We start from the raw sequence: 24,325 nt of genomic DNA, 5'->3' as shown, positions 1-24,325 counted from the left end.
CATATTTACAAATCAGCTTATGGGCCAAAGGCATGTCTAACTGAAAATGTATTTGTGTGCTATAAAAAATAATCAGAGATGAGTCTAGTTGGGTCTTCTTTGGCAAGGAGTTCTTAACCCTGGGAGAAACCACCAGAAAGATATTCTCAAGTTTCCACCCAACGTTTTGTATATATATAAAGGGGGGGGGGCATGTTTCTATGTAAATTGAGCCAATGTGTTGAATTTCATTTGCTTACTATTAGAATTTATGACTTCACTATTAAAAGGTATGATATCATTCCAATGCAGACCTAAAACCATTGAATCCAATCAATTCATACAATAACAACTTAACCAAAGCAAAAGTAGCTGAAAGGTTTTCAGTTGTTAGAAGAAGATATACTTATACCTTTATTAAATAATTACCGTATTTTTCGCCCTATAGGACGCACTTTTTCCCCTCCAAAAATGAAGGGGAAATGTGTGTGCGTCCTATGGGGCGAATGCAGGCTTTCGCTGAAGCCTGGAGAGCGAGAGGCGTCGGTGCACACTGACCCCTCTCGCTCTCCAGGCTTCAGGAAGCTATCCGCAAGCCTTGCGTGCCCGGCGGGAGGTCCCGCCAGGCGCGCGAGGCTTGCGGGCAGCAGCCTGCAGCCCGAAGCACGGGGCGTGTTACGTAGCACGCCCTATGCTTCGGACAGATGTTGGCAAACCTTGCGCGCCTGGTGGGACCTCCCGCCGGGCGTGCAAGGCTTGGGGCGGCAGCCTGCAGCCCGAAGCACGGGGCGAGCTGTGGAGCCCGCCCCCTGCTTCGGGCAGATGTCCATAAGCCTCGCGTGCCCTGCAGGAGGTCCTGCCGGGCGCGCAAGGCTTGGGGCGGCAGCCTGTTCTGGGGGCTGGGGTCGGGGGAAGCTCAGCCCCCGTGCCTGGGGGGAAAAAATAATTCCCCCCCTTTATTCCCCCCCCAAAAAAACTAGGTGCGTCCTATAGGGTGGTGCGTCCTATGGGGCGAAAAATACGGTATGTATATAGCAGCATGGAAAATAATTAACTGTAATAAAAACAAATGAATAAAGAAAAATAAATACAATTCCTGAAAAATACTGGAACAAATCAGAAAGGAAAAAAATGTTTGGCCAGCAATATGTTTAAACAGCAGAGGAAAGCCCCCGAAAATATGAGGTTAATTTTTATCCTCTGTACTACTTTCCTGCATGTACTGCAGAGATGAGAAAGGGCAGAATCCTCACCATCATATGTTACATAGGGGACTTGGAATCCTTTGCCACTGTTTCCTTCATTTGATTTGAACTGAATCCACAACTTTCGTGACCTGGAGGTGAATGCTATCGGTCTTTCATAGGTCTGGCAAGTTTCATATGTAGTAATAGATGTGGGTGAAGCTGCAAAAGAAAAACAAACATATAGCAGATTTTTTGGGAAAGGGTTAAACACCAGGCATTCCAAACGGTACAATTTTCAGTAGAGGAACACGTGAATCTGCCTTGTACCATTTGAGACCTTTGGGTCTTTCCACCAGTACCATTAGCTGGAACTGGTAGCAGCTCTGAGGTCTCTCCCAGCTCTCCTCCTTGAGATCATTTTGGCTGGATGTGTTGGAGACTGAACCGTGGACTTTCTTCATATAGACACGTTCACTGTCACTGAGCTAAGACCCTTCCCCAATTAGAGATTAGCTCTCTAACCCACAGCCTGCCACCCTGAAGCTGATAAAGGTTGTAGAACTGATGGTAGGCCAAAGGCACTGGTACACATAAGACCAGATGACACCAATAATGAATATGCTCAACCAATAATAATAATAATAATAATAATAATAATAATAATTTTTATTTATATCCCGCCCTCCCCAGCCGAAGCCGGGCTTAGGGCGGCTAACAACAATAAAACAGTACAAAAGTACAACACTCTAAAATCATTCATTATAAAATTAATTAATTCAAGCCACTGGCAACCATTGGGCCAGAGCTCTGCGAAGATTGCCGAGGGAGGGAGTCAGGCTGTGCCCTGGCCAAAGGCCTGGTGGAACAGCTCTGTCTTGCAGGCCCTGCGGAAAGATGTCAAGTCCCGCAGGGCCCTGGTCTCTTGTGACAGAGTGTTCCACCAGATCGGAGCCACAGCTGAAAAAGCCCTGGCTCTAGTTGAGGCCAGCCTAACTTCTCTGTGGCCTGGGACCTTCAAGATGTTTTTATTTGAAGACCGTAAGTTTCTCTGTGGGGCATACCAGGAGAGGCGGTCCCGTAGGTACAGAACAGTCTCCTGTTGCAGTAGATGGTCATCCCCCAAGCACACACCCCCCGCACCCAATCCGCATGCCAATTGCTCAACTGACAGACAATTTTACATGCCCCTCTTTGGGGATCCATTTGGAGCTGGGGTTGGGCAATGGTAATGCTATGCTTAGTGCACGGCTGAAATGCTATGAATTAGCAGGGAAATTTGTAACCGATAGTTCAATCTGAAAAGTTCTCATGGAGGTAATGTGGCAAGAAACAGTTCCAGGGAACACTCCATTGGAATAGAAATCAGGAGCAGCTGCCATTTTAAAATATAACTGTGTAAGAGTATGTAGTTTAAATAACATTCTCGACTGCATACTCCAATTTCCTGTCTGTAGAATTTACTGAGTTTAAATAGCAAATATTAGTGCCAGCTCTCCATCTAGTCAGTGCAACCAAGTTGCAAGAAGCCACCATATAGCACTGAAATAGGTTCAGTTCACTTCTGGCTTAGTTATGAATGTACATTCTCACTAGAGTTGTACCTTGGAAGTTGAACGGAATCCGTTCTGGAAGTCCGTTTGACTTCCAAAACGTTTGGAAACCAAAGCGCGGCTTCTGATTGGCTGCAGGAAGCTCCTGCAGCCAATTGGAAGCCGCGGAAGCCCCCGTTGGACGTTTGGCTTCCAAAAATAGTTCACAAACTGGAACACTCACTTCTGAGTTTGAGGTGTTCAGGAGCCAAAACGTTTGAGAACTAAGCTATTCAAAAACCAAGGTATGACTGTACGTGTTTTCATGCCTTTTCTAGGACAGCAGAACAACTTACCACTTTTCCTCATTACTAAAACATCACCACACTCGTCTTCAATAGGAAGAAATATCTCAGGGACCACTATGAGAATCCGCCTCTTTGGGGGTGGGCTTATATTCCAAATACATTCAACATTTGCTGGGTAATCTCCCGGGTAGTTGGGAGACTCAATGTAGCCAGTGTAGTCTCCGAGTTCTCCACCACACTGTCGATCTACAGGGGAAGGAATGGTAAGAAACTGAGCTATGGACTCTGTGAGCTGCCTAATTAATTTTTCAATGTCCTATTTTTAAAATGGGAATTTTTATAACCTACCTCATAAGCCTGCTCTGAGAATGAAAAAGACGAAGATTGTAACTCACTTTGCATATCAAGAAGTGCCTCATAAATGATTATGAACAATAACAACAACTACAGCAACTTATCTGAGTGACTTTGTGATCTGGATCTCAAAAGTACAAATCTGCCTATGCTCTCTTCTGAAAGCCTTTATCTTTCTGTGTCCAGATATAGATATATAGACAGGCAATCCACACGTATGCACAAAGAGGACTGCAATGTTTCAGTTTTAAACACTCCAGGCTCCAGACTAGGGGTCCACAAGTGCCATCCATCAGGCTAAATTGGGTCCTTCAGACTGCCATCAAAGGGCAGCAAGGGGGATTTATGGGGCGAAGCCGCCTTGAGATGTGCCAGCAGTCTACTCTGAAGGGGTTGGAGGCCATTCCTCAGTGCCTTCCAATAAAGCTAATTTCTGACCAGATATGTAGATTGGTTGAAACTAGGGATCTGTTTAAATTCTGTGTTTTGTCCCTGTCATGTAGGGGCAGTTCCAAAAAAGCAGACTTTCGGGTTTCCTAAATTATGTGTGATTAGTTTGTCACCAGACTGTAAAAAAATCAAAATCAAAATCAAAATCTTCCAGACAGACTATGACTATATGACCAGGCTTAAGCACTGGCAGTTTAGAGACTGCAGCAGCTCACAAGGAAATATGACTTACTTTTGCAGTGTGTGATATTCGTAGAGCCATCAAAATCAGTGCTAGTATTTCCAGGGCATGTGATGCAATAGTTCTGACCAAATTCAGGCTGATAAGTTCCAACAGGACATCTGATACATCTGTGGGTTGTAGAGTTGTAGTAGTGGCCAGGAGAACAATGAACTGTGTAGTATAAAGGCATGTTATATTTTTTCAGTATATTACAGGTGAAGACACAAAGAAGGGATGATGCACTAGACATGTTAGGGTAGGACTACATGCTGCATATAAGGAGCAGAGGGGTCTTGTCAAAAACAGCAGCACCATTTGAGTTCCCCCTGCATCACCTTGAGTCACAGCATCATTTGCAAGAAGAGTTTCCTGGTTAGCTGCTGGCAGTGAGCGCAGGGAGGAACAAACCAAAATGACACCTGGACACAAGGCAAGTGGAACTGCAGGTGCCATTTTGACAAACTCCTTGCATTTCTTATGAATCCATCTGAACTAAAAGTTTTAGTCTTCTTACTTCTGTTGACCCATTTTTTTGGCTGCTGCTTTTATAGAGTTGCTGTGGAGGAGTTAAGATAAGGGCAACCTGATAACAGTATTGCTTAGGGAAGTAAACTAGCTCAGGAGGGAAGATACTGCCTCAAAGATATAATAACTTGTAAGCAAGCACTGAACAATGCCTGTTTACTATCCAGCACACTGAGTTTTAATATCCAGTCTGCTAATTTATTGTTGTAAATAAGTTTCCTTCAACTTGAAAATAAAATCTTGTCTTATGCCTACAGGTTAACCTGGCTGTTACAGAGAAAACAGAGATTTTACTAGGAATGATTGGTGGCTGAGGATGGTAAGCGATAAAGGCAGCAGTTTCATTCACCACAAAAGGTTACACAGAGGATTTTTAAAAATAATAAATATTATATATATATATATACATATATATATATATATATATATATATATATATATACATATATATATAGTGACAGGAGTAATATTTTACATGTACTTTAATATGTTAGATTCTGAAAGGGATTAGTTGGAGGAAAATAAATAAAAAATGGTAGTGTGAAAGAAAAATGCCAGGTGGCACTAGGGCAAAGCCCTCAAATAACATCTGTTTGTGTATACAATGGGAAAGAGGGTCTAAAAAGCATTTTGACCAAATCCTGGGCATGAATGGAAGATAAAGTCCGGGGGAATGGCTATATTTAGGATGAGAAGCTCAAGAGGGGCAGACTGAGCTCCCAGAAACCCAGCTGCCTATCTCAACTTTAAAACATACCTTTTGTTTCACAGTCCTGAAACGACATTGCGCCTTCGTATTTTGTCACCAGTCCCCCGCCACACGGAAAACAGAGGGTCCTTCCTGGTTCAGACTGATATGTGCCCAGGGGACATAGTCTACAAGGTTTAAAGCCATCAGAAGAAAAATATCCAGGAGAACACTGCCCTAGAAATTGAGAAGTTCTACTGTGTTATTACCTCTCTACGGAAATGCAAAAGTATTTTTTTATCAGAAACATTTAGAAACGAAAGTTTTGCCTGCTCTTTCTTTGGTGTAAACTGGAAGTGGTCCTTTAGGATTAAGGGACTAGTCAAAGCTCTCGGGTGAGAGATCAGCAACGTCAGTCACTCTCTGCTTACTTAAATCTATTAAGTGAGCAGTGCAGAGTCTGTGAATGTGTGGACTCTGCAGCTATTGAAACAGGAATGATCTAAACAAAGTTAAGCTCTTTTCAGCCTGACTGTGCACATATCCTTTAAAGCAGGGCTGAGGAACGTTTGGCCCTCCAGATGTTGTGGGACTCTAGTTCCATCAGCCTTGGCCAGCACAGCCAGTGGTCAAAGATGATGGAAGCTGTGCTCCAACGGCACCTGGAAAGTCAAAGATTCCCCAGACATGCTCAAAAGTGAGTCCCATTGATTCCAGTGGGACTCATTCCTAGGTAAATGTGCATATCATTGCAGCTGCAGGATGCCATTGATTTCATTACGACAGTTTTGCACATGCTTCATTGTTTCTCACCATGGGAGCCAACTCCTAGGGGCCAAGGTCCTTTTGCCCCCTATAAAATATTTGATGGAGCCAGGACTCCCCAAAGTTGATGGGCATTGCCATTCAAATTGAGTGTGTGTCTTGTGATTGATTATGCGGGGTGGGGCTTATTCCCCCCCCCAATATTTTATTCAAGTTGGCACTCCTGTTTCTCACTTACATTAATAGAATTTAAACATGCCCAATATGGGTTTATTTTAATTATATTTATATGTCACTTCACACATTCAGAAGTGTCCTAAAGCAATTTATAATTTAAAAAATACAAAATACATTAACAAAATCAATAAAACACTACAAATATGAAATAGTAAAAGTGTTCATCCAAAGAAATAGTAATCTAAAACCAGTAGCTACCAAAAGCTCAACCAGCAATGGTGCCCAGATTCCAGGAGAATAAAAACTTATTCACCTAGTGCCGGAAAGATGACAAAACTGGCACCAGGCAGGCTTCCCTGAGGAGAGCACAGCACAATCAGGAGGCCAGCACGGAAAAGGCCTTTTCTCGCGTTGCCACCCTCCAAACATCTATTGGAGATGCAGATGAACTGATCTCATGAATGGGAATTTAGGATACAAAGTCCAAGGTGCAGAATGAATAGGACAAAAAAGTCAAACCTTAGTGGGTTCTCTCAACATTTTATATATGTATAACAATAGATGCTGCCACTAAAATAGGTCTGTAGTAACTCCCTCAATAAATAAATGCCTCATAAACAGAGAGACAGGAAGACCCACCTTCTTAGCCCAGTTCGTATCAGTTCAGACTGAAAGCGGGCTTACAATGAATCTTTTCCAGATTAATGACAAAATATCCTGATTCCCAAGCTTTTTTGTGCACACAACATTGTAATTGCTCCCCATGCTTAGAGGGAAGTGGCAGTTTCACAGGCCTTTTGATGTCATCATATTCTTGATTATGAGAGACGTTTCTGGGAAGTCCCAGACTTTTCCCACACCGATTCTGAACATCAGGTTATTTTCTACATGGAAAGAGTCTGTTTGTATGTATGGAGTAGCCTAAAGCAGTGTTTCCCAACCTTTTTTGGGCAAAGGCACACTTGTTTCATGAAAAAAATCTCGAGGCACACCACCATTACAGCCCCGTGACGTCAGCGCGCAGCGTCACGCCGGGAGGGACATGAATTGCTAGCAAATTACATAATCACCTCCTTGAGGGCTGGCTCATCTTCTCCGAAGGCAGAACCCCATTAATTAACAGCACAGACTCACACCATAGCCAAGACGAGGGGGGAAACCTCAGTCATGCACAGTCATGCACATGTGGGGGCTAAATGAGGACGAAGACCGGGCAGAGAGCAGGGTTCAAATCACCCCACCTGGCCAGGACAATCCCTGGGTGCTCCCTTGGGCCACTCGCCTGACCCACCTCGCAGGGCTGTTGTTGCGAGGATAACACGGGGAGAACCACGCGCGCCCCCGGGAGCTCCTTGGAGGAGAAAGCGGGCGATGAATGCAATGCACGAAATATATGAGAGGCGACCAGGTTTTGCAGGTGAGGGGCCCCCGCCAGCCTCCGCTTCCAACACCCGGCGCAACGACGCCGGTTCCCCCCCGGGCTCGGCTCGGGGGGCAGCGCTGCTCCCCCCGGCTGCCCTTCGCCCTCCCGGCTCTCTCTGCCGCCCACTGGGGACCCCCCTCACCTGCCAAGTCCGGAGCGCCGGTGGAAGTTGCATGCATGCATGCAGGGCGCCGCGTTGCCATTGCATTGCACTGCACTCCATGCAACGCCTGCACACATGCATTGCCTTGCACGCCCGCCAAGGGGTCTCCCCGCGGTCCGATGCGTCCCCTCCAGCGCGGATGCAGCATTGCAAAAATAAAAAAACCCCGACGCAGCCCTACCTGGGGGGCAGCCTCCGCCGCTCCGCCTCCGCGGGGATCCCCGGGCTCCATCCTGCCGCCCGATCTCCGCGGGGGCGCAGGCAGGCTACGCGGGGTCTGCGCGGAAGAGCCCCTGCTCGCCCGGCCCCCGCCGCTGCGCTCATTCCATGGCCGGGAGAAGAGCGCTTCAAACAAAACGCCCGGCCCGCTAGGCCACGCTGGGAAACGTAGTTTGCGCACCCCGCGCGGGCGCGGAACCCAAGGGCGAGGGGACTACGGATCCCGGCAGCCCCCGCGCCGGGGACGGAGGGGGAGAGGCCGGGTGCAGGGATGGAGGGACGGGTGGGCGAGCGAGTGAGTGAGTGGCAGCCGCCAAGCCTTGTCTGAGAGCCAGGAAGGGCCTCCCCGGAGGAGGAGGAGGAGGAGGGAGGCGCAGAGTGGGAGGGAGGGAGGGAACCCCAGGGATCATCTAGTGACGGCGCCCCAATCGAAAATTTGACTTTTTTTTTTAAAAAAAAATCTTTCGAATTTTTTAATTTTTCCCGCGGCACACCAGGCAACACTAGTGTGCCGCGGAACAGTGGTTGGGAAACACTGGCCTAAAGTGATGCAGCTCAGACACTGCTTTGCCACACCAGTGAAATGAGAACTAGGTTGGTAAGGCTACCCAAGAACACATCCCATAATCTTCTGACCTGCTACTGTCTACCTGAAGCAGACAAGCTGAAATGGAACGCTGACAATGGGGCGCACCACAGATTTCCTTCTCTCCCTGTTCTCAGCCTTGATACCCAACTCCTGCATGCAACATGTAGAATCAAAGTAAACTTGCCTCCACATTCTGACACATTCCGTGCACCTGCTACTCCCTGTCCATCATTGCTTGGGCAAGGTTCACAGGAAAGTTGACCTTCTGTGTCTTGGTATGTTCCTGGTGAGCAAGGAATGCACTGATTATGTTCTCCACTATAATAGGTGCCTGTGCTGCAGGTAACTGGGAAAATAAAAATGGAATCTATATTAAGTACCTTTATTCTAGTATTATGATTTGTCTTCACAGCACTACTAGGGAGGCCAACAAGACACTGCAATCTCTAGGCCAAACTCCTAGATGTTATCACAAAGCATCACTACTAACATTACAAGTAAGCTCTGAACCTTCTTTCTTAAATTACAATATGGTAGGTGAAGCATTTCAGTACTGAGTTTGCGATGTGCTCCTTTCTGGTAAAACACAAAGCTTCTCCAGCCCTCTATACTGTTCTGCCTGATAGTCCAGAGCTCAGACTCCTACACCAGGCTTTCTTTTCTCCTAGCTTCCAGCCTCCATACCTTTGAAGGTTGTAACAGAGTACGTTTCTGCGCTTGGGCTTGTAGCATTTTACTTGGGTCTTACCGCATTTTCCGTCCTGCTGAACTTGTCCTGTACTGCAGGCGTCATGTCCTTCAGCGACAACTTTCACTGCTCTCTGAGCCACTTCATACTCTGTCCCCGAAAACTGAATGTAAAATTGCTGTTTGTTAATAGATTTCCTCAAGGTTTTGATTGCCGACTGTAGCTTCTGCTCCATCCTTTTCCTCAAACAGTCGACATTGCAGGTGTCTAAGTGGAGAAACGGTAAGGAAACGAAATCCAGATTTAGAACAGACACCCTAGTATGACTTGGGAGAAATAAACACACACAATAATTAAAGTATGTTAGATGTCTCTGCAGCAGCAATGGTTGGATTATCCTGATAAGGAAATACAGAAACACCATAAGGGGAACCACTCCCAGAAATGTCTGACAAGGCTGAGTTTTGTCCATCCTGTTATATTATTAAGTTCTGTGGGAGGCTCCATGTGTGAATCAGGCTCAACTGTCAGATGATGAGACAAAATGATTTCTTATACCTTTTCCTTCAATGACATCACAGGCCCTGCTAACTATGCTGACCTGAAATAAGAGGGGTGTGTGTGACAAGAGATGGGGCCTTTTCAACTCTGACGCCTGGTTTGTGGAACTTCCTTCTTAAAGAGGCTAGCCTAGCATTGTCTTTTAGCCTCCCTTTAATTAAAAAAACGCCTAGGATTTAAAGCTGGTGCTTTGCCCATTTATACTTATACTATTAATCTTCCTGGATAATTTGTAGCTGTGTTATTGCATTCATTTTTCTAATATCTTATGCTGAATGTTGCTCTGAGAGGTAAGATTTAAGAGTGGCTAATAGTTTAAATAAAGAAAGAATCTGTCACTGCAGCATCAGCAAGTTACAACCGCAGCAGCAATCATAAAGGAGCACAAGAGTGGCATTTCTATTTAGAGCAGGGGCCTGCAAACTTTTTCAGCAGGGGGCCAGTCCACTGTCCCTCAGACCTTGGGGGGGGGGGCTGGACTATATTTTTTTGGAGGGGAAATTATGCAATAGCCCCACGAGCCCCTGTGGCTGCTTACCTGTGTCTTGTGAGTGGCAGGGGCTGGCGGCAGGACGATGAGCAGCATGTGAAAGGGCTCTGGAGAGGGGCTGCTTAAAATGGCGGCCGCTCGAGTGCTGCTGCTGCTGCTGGCACCAACAAAGCCCAGCCCCCTTCCTCCTCTAGGCAGGGCGTGGAGAAGCCAGGAGGAGGGAGGGAGGCGGTGGTGCTGCAGTGAGGGAGAGGGAGGGAGAGGGAAAGAACGTGTGCGCTGGTGATCCACTCAGTGATTTCCAGACCGTCCGCAGGCTGGATCCAGAAGGCAGTTGGGCCTGATCCAGCCCGTGGACCTTAGTTTGCGTACCCATGATTTAGAGTATGTAAATCTTGCCACAGAAAAGCACCGTCTAGTGTGACCAAGGAGCAAGGATGGAACTATTATAGATTTAGGAGGAGGCTTTATTTCCGGGGGGGGGGGGGTGTTACCAGGGGGCAAGGACCAGGTTTAGTCCTGCTCTCTCACCCATGTCCAACAGCAGACCCCTTTATTCCATAGAAGTCAAAGGTTGCCATCCAAGATTAAGGGAAAATGAAAAGGGGAATAACGTTGCAGCTTGGGGCAAATCTCCACCCTAGAACCAGGATAGTTCATCCTTTGCTAGTAAGAGCTCCCACAGAGGGGGCAAAATGTTTGTAAAAAAAAGCATGCCACACAGTTTATTATAAATAATAGTCATAATCATCATAATAACATTTCATGTTTAGAGTGAATCTGCCACAGAAGTAATTCTTTTTTGTTGTTGCTAATGCACGAAGCAGGCAGGCAATTTTTTAAAAGTGCAACATATGCTAAACGGAGATGGTCTTTCACAAACCTGAGACTTCTTCTGACTTCATCTCCATTTCAAACTCAGCTGTGATGTGGGACACTTCCTTGGACGGCGATTTCCGGCCTCGGCGTTTCTTCTTGGAGGAGTCGCACTTGAGGTTCACAAAGGTTACCTGGCAGTTGTCTGTACAAGGGAATTGACCTCCTTTGCAAAACAGAAGCAACATGGAAAAGAAATCAAGGGGCAAAGTAGCATGGCTGCAATTGCAGCAGTAACACCTGCGCAGCAGAATCTTCATTGGTTTCACTTGTGATATCCTGCCAGGTGAAGCTGCCATTGCAATACTGGTCCTGGACGATGTATCAATACATTGCCCCAGCAGTGTAACTAGCTGCTTGGGTGCCTGGTGCGGTGCGCGCGTCCTGCAGCCGGGGGCAGGGTGAGCCGCCCATGGGGGCGAGGCGAACCACCCCTGGGGGTGTGGTGTGCTGCGTGGAGTCTCTCCGCTGCCTCCCCCTCAGCTGTAGGGTGGCTGAGGGAGAGGCGCTGGGCAGCCGTAAGCCCCACGCTGCCGTTTCATGCAGCACCCAGCCTGCAGGCGCCAAAGCCACCACGTCACCCCCAGGAGAGACATGTGGCTTGGGCACACTGCAGGCCCCGTGTTAAGTGCCGGCCCCCGCAGTGTGGCGCCCAGCGCCAGCCGCGGTTCGTTACGTTTGTTGACTGAACTAAAAAATTTCGTGAGCCCAATTTTTAATTTTTAAAAACTCACATTTTTGTCATTTTGTCACCCCCCTCAGTGATGACACCTGGGGCGTCCCGCACTCCCCGCACCCCCTTTCTCCACCACTGCATTGCTCAGGGCCAATTACAGCCCCCTCCCCCAGCAATGACATATATTTACAAAGGCCCTCCAACAAAACAAGCACTTGACATAGTAAATCATGGCAAATCACCAATCACATCCAAAAGGTGAAAAGCTGAGCTGCAAATGTAGCTCAAACGTTACTGCCCATCCTCTTATTTATTTGCCGAATAGAGAAAAACCAGCACGGAATTTTCTGCTCACGGACCCCACATACCTATAACAGCCTGCTGATTTCCAACATCTTTAATTTTTTCTTTGCTGCGAGGTCTTAAGTGACATTTTGCATCCTTGATTTTAAAACGAGCTTTCTGCTTGATGGGTGGTACTAATATGTCTAGAGAAATAAAATTAAAAGTTTTCAGTCGTGCTGTATTTTTAAGATAACCTGAAGACAGGCCTGGATATTTAGTTTTTTGCAGATTAAACGAGATATAAGCTGTCTTGAATTACTTCACAGGTTTCCTACCACAGATAATGGAGTTAGAGAGACTACTTTGCTGCATGAAGAATAATTCCTAGCTGGAGTACAATTAGATGCAGGGGATGGAAAATGGAAGAGGGTTCTAAAAGAAGCTGAAAAATGCTCCACCTCTTCTGAAATATCAGAATAAATCAGAATATGGAAGACTGCAAAGACACCCGGGGAAGAGGGATTATTGGTTGTTGTTCTTATTTTTACTATGTATTTTGTGGTTTTTTTATATTGTAAATTGATGTTGTGAACTGCCTGAGATCTGCGAATGAAGGATGATAGATACCTACATAAATAATAATACAATAATAATAACCTTGGCTATGAGTCCTGGAAGACCAGTTTCCTGCCTTGCAGGCCTTTTATGTCCTTTTAAAATGTGGGGTTTTTTGGGGGGGGGTTATTGGGTTGCTGTTTTTATTTTGACTATGTATTTTGTGGTTTTATATTTTGATTTTATTCTGTGAACTGCCCTGAGACCTCCTGGTATAGGGCGGTATATTAATTCAATACAGTGGTACCTCGCAAGACGAACGCCTTGCAAAACGAAAAACTCGCAAGACGAAAGAGTTTTCCGTCTTTGAGTCGTTCCGCAAGACGAATTTCCCTATGGGCTTGCTTCGCAAGAAGAAAGCCCATAGGGAAATCTCCGGGGACCTCTTTTAAAATGCTGGCGGTCGGGAGCAAAGACTTTCGCCCACCGCCGGCCTTCAGAAGAGGTCCTGGACCTCTTCTGAAGGCCGGCGGGGGGCAAAAGTCTTTGCTCCCCCCGCCTGCCTTCCCGGGGCAGCGGAGACTTCTCTGCTGTCCCGGGCGATCTTAAAATACTGGCGGGCGGCAGCGAAGCGTTCGCTGCCACCCACCAGCATTTTAAAATCGCCCCGGGACAGTGGGGGCTTTTAAAATGCTGGCGGTCGGCAGCAAAGCCCTCCTGTCCCCGGAGCTTGCGGGGCGGGAGGTGGGGAGAAGGGCTTTTCTTCCCACCGCCAGCCTTCAGAAGAGGTCGGGGGACAGACTGTCCCCGGACCTGGTCTGAAGGCGGTTTCCATAGGAACGCATTAATTGATTTTCAATGCATTCCTATGGGAAACCGTGCTTCGCAAGACGAAAAACTCGCAAGAAGAAAAAACTTGTGGAACGAATTAATTTCGTCTTGCGATGCACCACTGTAAATAATAACAATAATTGTCCCACCTGGCTTGGGTGGGCCGTGACTCCAGCTACAAAATATCAGGCTGCTGAACAGACTCTTGGGCTGGGGCGTTGCTTAGTGGAGTTTGTTGCTGTTATTTATGTTATGTGGGAATTGTCCAATTTGCTTGTGTACCTTTTGATGTTCTATTTATAGCTTATGACTACCGTTGTAATTATGTGAACCTTTCCATGTTGTAAGCTGCCTTGAGGATCGTTTCAACTAATAAAATGGTGATGGTGAAGATGGTGATAAAGAGCCCTTTTCCTCTGTCTCAGGTCACATGGGGAAATGCAGCCAAAGTTGATAGCAAGGGTGAAGAGGGCTGGAGTCAAAGGTTGTGCTGGGAGCCAGAAGGGGAATCCTGGAGGCTAAGCAACTTTTCAAGCCAGGGGTTCCCATCCTTTCTGTATAATTACAGTGGTACCTCAGGTTAACCATATATAAGATAAGATAAAACTTTGTTCGCATTAGCCAATGGCTACATGAACAGTAAAACATTACAGTATACGCAGAAAAGGAAATTTGATATAAGAGCACAATTTAAAGTCCTGAATCAGCCGTCAGTTAGTGGCCCTTATTCTGATTGCCCCTGCTGTGAACCTAGCAACCTTTGCTGTTATCTGCTCATTTTGATCTGATAGAAGAAAGGACATTGTGGCAGTGGCTGAGCGCCCTGGGATGGTTAGTACGACTGGGATGATGATGATGATGAGATACAAGAAAGCAGCTACAGTGGTACCTCAGGTTAAGAACTTAATTCATTCCGGAGGTCCGTTCTTAACCTGAAACTGTTCTTAACCTGAGGTACCACTTTAGATAATGGGGCCTCCTGCTGCCGCTGCACCACCAGAGCACAATTTCTGTTCTCATCCTGAAGCAAAATTCTTAACCTGAGGTAATATTTCTGGGTTAGCGAAGTCTGTAGCCTGAAGCGTATGTAACCTGAAGCGTATGTAACCTGAAGCATCTGTAACCCAAGGTGCCACTGTACACATAATGGAAGAAGATATAAATAAGATCATATCAGGACAATGGGTGTTTGGGAGTTACATCTATCACCAGATTCTATGGAGTAATACTTGCCTGCACAGCTAGGAAGAGTGCTATTGCGTTTCTGAAGTGACTTGCCTTGCTGCCCTGGCACTCCACAGCTTACTGAATAACTATTCTCTGTGTCTGAGGAAAAGAAAAGAAGAACACACCACGAAATATACTGAGATGGTGGAAGGCCTTTCTTTCATTTACTCATCTGAGTTAAGACCAACCTTTGTCCATTGCTCAGAACTTTTATTGATTGATTGATGGGCATTACCATCCAAACAGCACCTTGATCAATTATGTGGGTGGGACTTATCTGTTGTTTTCCCATGCAAATAAAGACTAATCTAAAAAGACCTTCCTTCAGCATATTTTTATTTTTTTACCTTCTTTGGACTTCAATAAAGCCAGGAATGGAATTTAAGAAAAACAATATGCTCTTTAATACCAACCTGGGACAAAAAGCGTATTGGATGGACATGATAAGAAACAGCTTTCCATCCCTCCCAATTTGCTGCAGACCAACTGGGCCTTTGGAGCTGGCTTGGCATTCGGAAGGCATTTCACCATCTCTGAGGAAGAAGAAACAGGAAATCACTGGTTCAGATAACGTCTGCGGGATCCTCCAGTTAAGCTCATTCATTTTTCAGACTGGAGTGGGGAGCAGAGGAAGGGATAAGCGGTGGGTGCGTGTAAGCCTGAGGCCTTCGCTTGAGGGCTGGGATGATCTCCTCCTTCATAAAGCCACCTCATAAATACAAAAATTAACGTTGAAGCCAATCAACCCTGGATACAAGATGGTATAACACATTGCCATTTCAAATCTTAACACATGTGTGCATTAAAAAGTGATATGCATTTTTGAGAACCAACCAGAAGCTGTCACCTGTATCCTCAGGCAATGGAATTTAATAGACACAAACTGATACAGGCTATTAAAGCTACTTAAAATTGTGAATGTTTTCATTATCCTTTTCAACTCTGCAATTGGTTTCAAGTTTGACACAAACTCTTAACCAAGTCTTACCCAACAATGTATTAAGGACCTTAAAACATCTTTTGTGGGATGATATAAGCATCTTTTGCATCTGCTCCATGAGCTTTCTAGCAATACTTCTGCTAAAATCAGAGTAGGACTCTCAGGCTCTTTTGACAAATACAATTCCAACAAAAGAAGGAGTTAAACAAAAATGCATTCTGATTCCCATGCGCTTCAACCTTTTTCTCAGAGCTATAATTCTAAGGCTGAATCTCTACAACTGGACCTCCTAAGACTTCTGTTCTTTTATATACAGACAACATGGTTCTTGTTTTACACAGTTAGGTCTAGAAAGACAACTGTCTAGGCTTGGAGATTATTGTACAGACAGAGAACTAAAATTACCATATATTTCCACGTATAAAACAACTCCTATTTTTTTGAAACCAAAATTAAGAAAATAGAACCCTAAAACAGAAGTGAAAATCTGGACAATCGGGGGGGGGGGGGGTGAGGCAGACCAGAAAGTTGTTGAGCTTCTTTTTGAGCGAGATCGCCCTCAAACTAGGCTGGGCCATGCCGTCAAGCCAACCAAGCCAAGGAAAAAAAAGGAGAGAAGTTCAAGCAGAGGAGGTAGCTCTTGCCGGGGGCTGTGGGAGGCGATCCGGTCTCCACTGGACTCTTGACTCAATCCGCCACAGCCTGTCTTCACACGCAGGGGAAGTCCCTAACTCACTGAGGGTTAATTAACTATTTAAACTAGTAGACTCCTCAGAAATATCTTTCTCAAATTGTGTTATGTAAAATTACAGAATTGCAAGGACTGGGTTTCCTAATCAGGGTAACATTACATCTGTTGCCCTTGGAGTTTTCTGACATGCGATTTTATATATTTAATATATCAATAAGCTGCTTATCAGTGAAAGAAGTGAAAAAAGAGGAAGGTGCCCTGTTCCAAAATGTTACCTACCAATACAATCCTTTTTATTCCAGTGTAGCTTCTTCCCCAATGGACATACACATTCGTAACTTCCCATTGTATTGAGGCATCCATAGTCACAGCTCCCATTGCTGATACTGCATTCATCAATATCTGAAAGTACATTTAAACGAATTAGTGTTGCACTGTAAGTAAATACTATCAGGTGTGACTATTCCTTCCTGTTGTCTGTCCACCAGAACTGCTTTAAGTTAGATTATTATTTTCCTGATTCCATGTTCATTCTTTTTGTGGACTCCAGAGTTGGTGCAATAGTAATTGTGGGCCATGGCTATTTTTCTGTCTCCCTCCAATCCTTGCAAAATCTAAGACCTGACACCTGGACACTTCTCTGCTGAATGACCCACATTTCCCCTCACAAATGGCAAGGACGCTTGTAGAACTGAATGAGGGGTCTGTGGCTTTTCTGCTGACAGAATGAGAGACTGGTAAGGCCTTAATGGGGGGCTGTGACATTGCGTAGAAAGAAAATGAAGACTAGTCAAGAAACTGACCTGCAACAGCTTACGCCTCAAGGAATCACAGTATCATAGAACTGTACAGTTGGAAGGAGCCCCCAGGGTCATCTAGTCCAACCCCCCTGCAATGTAGGAATCTCAACTAAAGCATCCCTGACAGATGGCCACTCAACCTCTGCTTAAAAACCTCCAGGGAAGGAGAGGCCACCACCTCCTGAGGGGATCCGTCCTACTGTCAAACAGCTTTTACTGTCAGAAAGGTATTCTAAACCCTGACTGCTAGTAGAAGACAGCTTTCATTAAAGGTTTAAACTGTAGTTTAATATTGTCCAAAGAGCTGTCAGGGCAGGTGCTGGAAGCAGGGTGTCAGGTGGGGAAGTGGTTGCTCATGACTCTGGCCTGTCGTTTGCAGGTTTTTATTGGTGCAAACTATTTACAGTGCAGAACCCCAAAGTTCATGTCTGTCTTAGTCACTTGCAGATTCCGGCAGTGCCCCCTTCTGGTTTCTCCCCCAGCATAAGAACTTAAGACACCCCAAATCTCCACCTCCCCTCCTTACGGGCGACAGAAACGGCGTGTGTGCCTCCTGGCCGGCCGGGCTAGGGGAGGTGCTTGGGCTCTCAGTAGCATCTTTGAGCCTTCCCTTCACTTGACTACTCCCTTCCCCCTCTGCTCCACTGGAGGTGTGGCTTTTTCTCCACCACCGGATGAGGAGCTGAGAAGCGCTGGAGGTTCTCTGTACCCCCCTGCCTGCTTCCCCGTTCAGATGGCAGTCCCCTGACGCAGGGCAACAATAACTCACAAGGTACCAGTGAAGTTAACTCTCTGTTCAAAGAAACAAAACAGCTCAGGCCTAGTGAGCACAGCAACTCTTCCCAGTAGGTCTTGCCCCAATGAGGCTCCTTCCCAAGCCACCTGAGGACTCAGCTATGTTAGTAAAGAAAAAGCGTTTTACAATGGTACCTCGGGTTACGTTACCTTTGGGTAACATAACTTTCGGGTTGCGAACGCGGCAAACCCAGAAGTGTATACAGGGCAGAAGCGCCCTATTGCGCCACATGCGTGCGAAGAAGCAGCGCCTCTGGTTGCAGACTTTTCAGGTTGCGCAAGGACCCCCAGAACGAATTAAGTTCGTGTCTGGAGGTTCCACTGCATAGGTGTTATTACACTGTGACACCAGATGGCGCTGTGGAGTTCCATCTTTCGCCAACGTGATTTCCCACTCTGAGGTTTACAACACGTTTTCCTGAAACGCTTTTTTGATGTGTCTAGATCCAGCCTGAGTCTCTGACACCTTGTCTATCTCTGCTCTGCCCGCTTCATACCTCAGACCAGGAAAGAAGGTAGATGGTCACAGCAGGACAAGGAGATTCCCCGGATTCTTCAGCAGCCTGCTTCATCTCTGCCTATTGGCCCCACTCCTCTCCGGCCTCTGATTCTGCACTACTCTCTGCCATAGACTCTTCCTGCCCACTAAACCCTGTTGCCTCTTCTGCTTCTGACACCTCTTCCTCCCAGTCTGCTCCCTCTGACCACTCATCACTGTCCCACCACCAGTCCCTGGGCCCTTCTTCCCCTGGGGGTCCCCAGCTGATGCCTCCCACCACTCCTCTGCGTCCAGCCAGCCCATGACAGCTGCATGCAGAGCTCAGTTGTGTGTGATTTGAATTTGCCCTTTGCCTCAAAGGCCGATTTCCCCCTGGCCTACTTAAAGCAGTGCTAAGGGAAAGAGGACAGAAGCCCAGCCTGCTGTTGGCCTACCCTCTAAGTCAACAGACTAGGAGCTGTGTCCCTATAATTAAGGGTGATCAAGACAAGAATTACACCATGCCCACAGATATGAATCTCTAGTTCCGGAACTTATATTCTGCTTTGCATCAACGCTGGAGGCCCTGTTGGGCACCAGAGGTGATGGGTTTTCTTCCTAGTTTGGCCTGCTCTCCTTAGATCAGGCAGATTACCTTGCTGAGACACTGAAGGTGGAAGAAATGAGAAGCATTGTTAAGCGAATAAAGAATGGGCAGGTGCCAGGTCCAGATGGTTTCCCGGTCACAAAATCCCAGAATTGTAGAGTTGGAAGGGGTCATCTAGTCCAACTCCCTGCAAATCAGGAATATCAACTAAAAGCATCCATAGCAGATGGCCATCCAACTTGTAGGAGAAAGCTCCTGCAGCCAATCAGAAGCCGTGGAAGCCCCATCGGACGTTCGGGTTCCAAAAGAACCAGAACAATCACTTGCGGGTTTGCAGCGTTCAGGAGCCAAAACGTATGAGTTCCAGGGCGTTCGGAATCCAAGGTAGGACTGTATTGCATTGCAGGGATTTGCACTAGATCAGGCACAGCCAAACTTGGCCCTCCAGATGTTTTGGGACTACAACTCCCATCATCCCTAGCTAACAGGACCAGCGGTCAGGGATGATGGGAATGGTAGTCCTCAAACATCTGGAGGGCCAAGTTTGGCCATGCCTGGGCTAGATGACCCTCAGGGTCCCTTCCAACTCTGCAAATTTATGATTCTGTAATCCCTCTTAACTCTGCAATTCTAAAGCCTTATGGAGAGATGTCACTAAGCAAAGAATGAAAAATGAATCAAACTCTCCAAACCTCCGCAGTGTGTCATTCCATATAACGTGTAGCCTTTATGACATAGGCATTCAAAACTCCCAGGGTAGTTGATACAGGTATGGTCGCAGGTCCTTTCGAAGGAGCATTCATCTATATCTTGATTTGGAACAGAAGGGGGAGATGATGAGAGAAACTGTGCATTTGACATCTAAGTTCAAAATAATCAACGTACCTCAATAACCTATCCATAAGGATCAATACAAGTCGAGGACAAGACATGCAACACAGTTTTTTGCTGCCTACAGGGAAAGCTTGCACATGCCTCCCGCAGGTCAACCAACAGTGCACGTTTTGCCTTTGCATTCCCAGGTATGAAAAAGCTCACATGAAACAGTCCTTAGTTACCGTATTTTTTGCTCTATAAGACTCACTTTTTCCCTCCTAAAAATTAAGGGGACATGTGTGTGCATCTTATGGAGCGAATGCAGGCTGCGCAGCGATCCCTCTTGCTGTTCTGGCTTCTGAGATTCAGAATTTTTTTTTTTTCATGTTTTCCTCCTCCAAAAATTAGGTGCGTCTTGTGGTCTGGTGCGTCTTATAGAGTGAAAAATACGGTAATTACAAAGCTGAAACAATGTCTTCCTGCTGCAATCCCCATTTTGCCCACAGGGTGTCACCACTGAATTTCAGTGTATCAGGCAGCAGTTTGCATTTGTGGGTTTCAGAAGAAGAACTGAATTTCTCTCTCCTTTGCAATAGTCCTCCCTAAGGCAATCCCATGGCCCACAGATGCATTCAGGGCACTGATATTATAAATTGTGCTGTTCAATGTGCTGTTCAGAAATTCACCCACATTCTGAATTTCTGGTTTACTCAATTTTATATGCTTTTGTGTGCATATGATTTTGTGTATTTTATTGGTTTTAGATTTCGTTTGAATGATATGTGGTTTTTCAAATTGTACACTGCTTAGAGATTTATGCTAATAACTAAATAAATAAGTCCCAAACACTTTTGAGTATTAATATGCCCTTTATAAGCTAGGATCTTCTGACAGACATTCCACACCTACAAAAATATCAATAGCATCACTGCTATATTTATTACGTGAGCAAAATAATAACATTAACTGCCTGTCACACACACTAAAATGAAAATTTTAATTAGTGTATATAGCTTTAAATAAAATTGGTCTTTTCAGCATTATTATTGATTAGTCATTAGTATTTATTCCACTTATTAGTCACTCTTCTTATTTTTTACAAAAAAGTCTCAATGTGACTTACAAAAAAAGGAGCTGTAAGAATTTACATAAATTACTGTGGACTCATGCTACATAATGATGACTCTGATGCACAGAAGTCTCATGAATCTCAAAAATTAGATTTATAGCTTCCATTGATACTGATGTATATAATGTCTGCACAGGAGATTTTAGAGTTGACATTGTGCAAAGTGTCACGCAGGCATTGGTGCACAAGGTTTAACCATCACGGAGAACATCTTTTGCAAGCACAAAGCACCTGTTGGATTCAGCTATTATGCTATGCCAAGAAGGAAGGTCCTGCTAGCAGAATGGTTGTTGCACAGGAGGGCGGCTGCAGCTGGGTTCCGGGGTGACTGTGGGTTGCTGCCACAACAAGTCTTGAAGTATTAGGATTATTCTAGTCCATGCAAAGTATTGGAAGACACAAGATCTACCCACTCTGGAAGAATGGCAGATGAAGGTGATGGACTACATGGAACTGGCGGAAATGACAGGCAGAATCCGAGACCAGGGGGAAGAGTCGGTGGAAGAAGATTGGAAGAAATTTAAAGACTGTTTACAGAAATACTGCAAAATTAATGAATGTTAGAATGATGTCAGAATGAAGTTAAGTGGTTTAAGCAGCAATGTTATAAAGGTGTATGTAAAAATGGATTGTTAACAGGTGAGAATCCAAAGCTATAATATATTATGTTAAAGGACTAAGATAAAAACAAAGAGGGAAAGAAATTGCTGAATTAACTAACTGAATTGGAATACAAAAAAGGGAGGCGTGAGGAGGCCAGGGAAACAAGGAAATGAATGTAAGGTATGGAAAGACTGATGTATTTTTTAAGTGTTTTTTTATCTTTTTTGTATTTTGTATTTTTTCTTTTATTTTTTCTTTTGTCTTTCATTTTCTTCTTTTTTTTAATTCATGTAATTCTTTTCTTTGAAACCTCAATAAATATCATTAAAAATAAATAAAATATTCTAGTTCTGTCCAAACTCTTGTTGTTTAGACTGCCCAGAGCAAGTTAGGATGATGGGACTTCTCAGAGAACAGCACAAATTCAGCAGTTCCTGAATAATACAATTGTCTAGCTAGATCTATACATCCTTAATATACGTATCTAAAGATCACTGAGTTTTAGAGAATGGAAATCCTTTCTAAAGTAACTGGTCTAGTCAGTAGCTCTGAACTTTTTGGTCCTGGGCATATGAGTGTGAAGGAAATGAGAGAGACAAGTAAAAGGACCCATCAAATGTACTTCTGTGCTCCAGCGATGTGTCTCTTTGTAAGCCAGTGTGTTTTTAGTACCTAGATTACATCCATGTATATGTACTTGTCTAATACATTTGTCTAATACTAGTTTACATCCGATGATATGCACTGACAATTATTAAGACAACGGGGGCATTAAAAGAAGCATGAAAACAACAAAGAGGCATTCTATTAGCTTTACACGAAAATGCTTTGGATCATATTATGTCTCCTGGGGCCTCTCCTTTTTATGATGCATTCATACTCACACAGCTGCATTACCAGTCAGTGAATATCCTGTAATGTCCTGCTAAAATCCCATAATTTTAAATGCACAAGAAGTTCTGGGGGTTTTCTGTTCTGCTTTTATTGTGCAATAGCTCCTCCAGGGAGCACAACATGTAGCAGCATGACGGAAGAATCGCAGGGCAACCAATAAAGCTGATGAAATCTACCACTAGTGCACATATACTGCGTCAAAAGCATCTTGCAGAATACTCTCGCGACAGAACAGCAGCCTGGAGGGCCCCAGGTACGGCTATGCAGAAAATGCAGAACACCAGGTAATCTCCCCTCTACAGAATCACCAGCCCGTTGTGAAATTCAGCACTGGCCGTAGAAAAGAGAAAACTATTTCAGCCACTTGTTCTGCAGAAAAGGAAGCTTCTTGTGTGGGAATGGCAGGACACAGGACTCTCTCTTCCAGCCCTCTTCAGATACACGCTCTCAGTCAACTGCTGATTTCAAGCAGCTCTTTGATTTAGTCGGGAATTTGATTGTCACTTTATAACGCTGCTAGGCTCCCCTCTCTCCTCGTTTACCCTGCTTAAGTTCTGCAAACAACAGGGCTCAAGTTATCATGCTCCTGGTATGCGAGGACTGCTGGTGTATTTGACTTCACCAAAGTTACTAGAATAGATGTTCGGCTGTTGCTGAACATTTATTTGTGCAATCTGCTAATCCTGGGCAAAAAGAATTTGGACAAGCATGTTGTATGGCATAAGAGGCGGACAGTCTATGGTGGTAAATGACAAGTGTGGCTTTAAGACAACATTTGTGGCCTATGTCCAGGATCTTTGACTAAGTGATCCTGTTAGATCTTACTGGAGCCTTTGCCTCCAGTTTGGCAAGCAGCAACCACGCACCACCAGGGGCATGGCTGGAGACCCTAAAGGTAAAGGTACTCCTGACTCTGGGGTTGCATGCTCATCTCGCTCTATAGGCCGAGGGAGCCGGTGTTTGTCCGTAGACAGCTTCCGGGTCATGTGGCCAGCATGACTAAGCCGCTTCTGGTGAACCGGAGCAACGCACGGAAACACCGTTTACCTTCCCGCTGGAGCGGTACTTGTTTATCTACTTACACTTTGACGTGCTTTCAAACTGCTAGGTTGGGAGGAGCAGGGGCCGAGCAATGGGAGCTCTCCCCGTCGCAGGGATTTGAACCATCAGCCTTCCAATGGGGAAGCCCTAGGCTCTGTAGTTTAGACCACAGTGCCACACACGTCCCTGCTGGAGACCCTAACTGTTACTAAATGGTATTATCCAGTCTATGACAAAAGCACATCTAGGAGAGGTATTACTTCTGACGGGGTGTGTGCAGGTTCTGAAAGGAGTCAGTTCAGAGCTTAGAATGAGCCTTTGGGGTTGGGGGGAAAGTGCTGCCCATCATATCCCATGCTAGCTTTCACAAAGCACTCTGGAGCATCTGTGGCTACAAGCAAATGCTCTAAGCGCTGTGTTTCCCAACATGCCCCTCCTCTGCCCTGAGATGATGATGATGATGATGATGATGATGATGATGATAAGATAATGATAATAATAATAACAATAATTTCTTATTTATACCCCGCCCATCTGGCTGGGCCTCACCTGCCACTCCGGGAGGCTTCCAACAAAACAGCACAATACAATAGTCCTTCAGCTATTAAAAGCTTCCCTAAACAGGGCTGCCTTCACATGTCCCCTAAAAGTCTGGTAGTTGTTTTTTTCCTTTGACATCTGATGGGAGGGCGTTCCACAGGGTGGGTGCCACTACTGAGAAGGCTCTCTGACTGGTTCCCTGTAACTTCACTTCTCGCAGTGA

General features: G+C 45.4%; 1 protein-coding gene across 3 annotated transcripts in view; it reads right to left on the bottom strand.

Moving 5' to 3' along the window:
* Positions 1 to 19,952, bottom strand: part of LOC310706951 (signal peptide, CUB and EGF-like domain-containing protein 1) — a 32,857-nt gene extending 12,905 nt beyond the window's left edge. For 2 of the 3 annotated variants that reach the window (XM_083503374.1, XM_083503375.1), the window contains exons 1-12: positions 19,772 to 19,952; positions 16,679 to 16,801; positions 15,182 to 15,301; positions 14,775 to 14,867; positions 12,239 to 12,358; positions 11,202 to 11,360; positions 9,328 to 9,534; positions 8,764 to 8,925; positions 5,313 to 5,480; positions 4,040 to 4,201; positions 3,052 to 3,249; positions 1,233 to 1,385 (exon numbers count right to left, since the gene is read on the bottom strand). In XM_083503374.1, coding sequence (XP_083359500.1) covers positions 1,233 to 1,385; positions 3,052 to 3,249; positions 4,040 to 4,201; positions 5,313 to 5,480; positions 8,764 to 8,925; positions 9,328 to 9,534; positions 11,202 to 11,360; positions 12,239 to 12,358; positions 14,775 to 14,867; positions 15,182 to 15,301; positions 16,679 to 16,801; positions 19,772 to 19,940 — 1,834 coding nt within the window. In that variant the 5' untranslated portion in view covers positions 19,941 to 19,952. The remainder of the gene's footprint in view (positions 1 to 1,232; positions 1,386 to 3,051; positions 3,250 to 4,039; positions 4,202 to 5,312; positions 5,481 to 8,763; positions 8,926 to 9,327; positions 9,535 to 11,201; positions 11,361 to 12,238; positions 12,359 to 14,774; positions 14,868 to 15,181; positions 15,302 to 16,678; positions 16,802 to 19,771) is intronic. The other variant, XM_083503376.1, reaches the window with a different exon arrangement.
* Positions 19,953 to 24,325: the final 4,373 nt, after the last annotated feature.

The sequence above is a fragment of the Podarcis liolepis genome (genome assembly GCF_965112155.1).
Source record: "Podarcis liolepis genome assembly, chromosome: 5".
NCBI lineage: Eukaryota > Metazoa > Chordata > Lepidosauria > Squamata > Lacertidae > Podarcis > Podarcis liolepis.
Note: the sequence above shows the minus strand (reverse complement) of the source record. Positions and strands in the feature narration are given on the sequence as shown.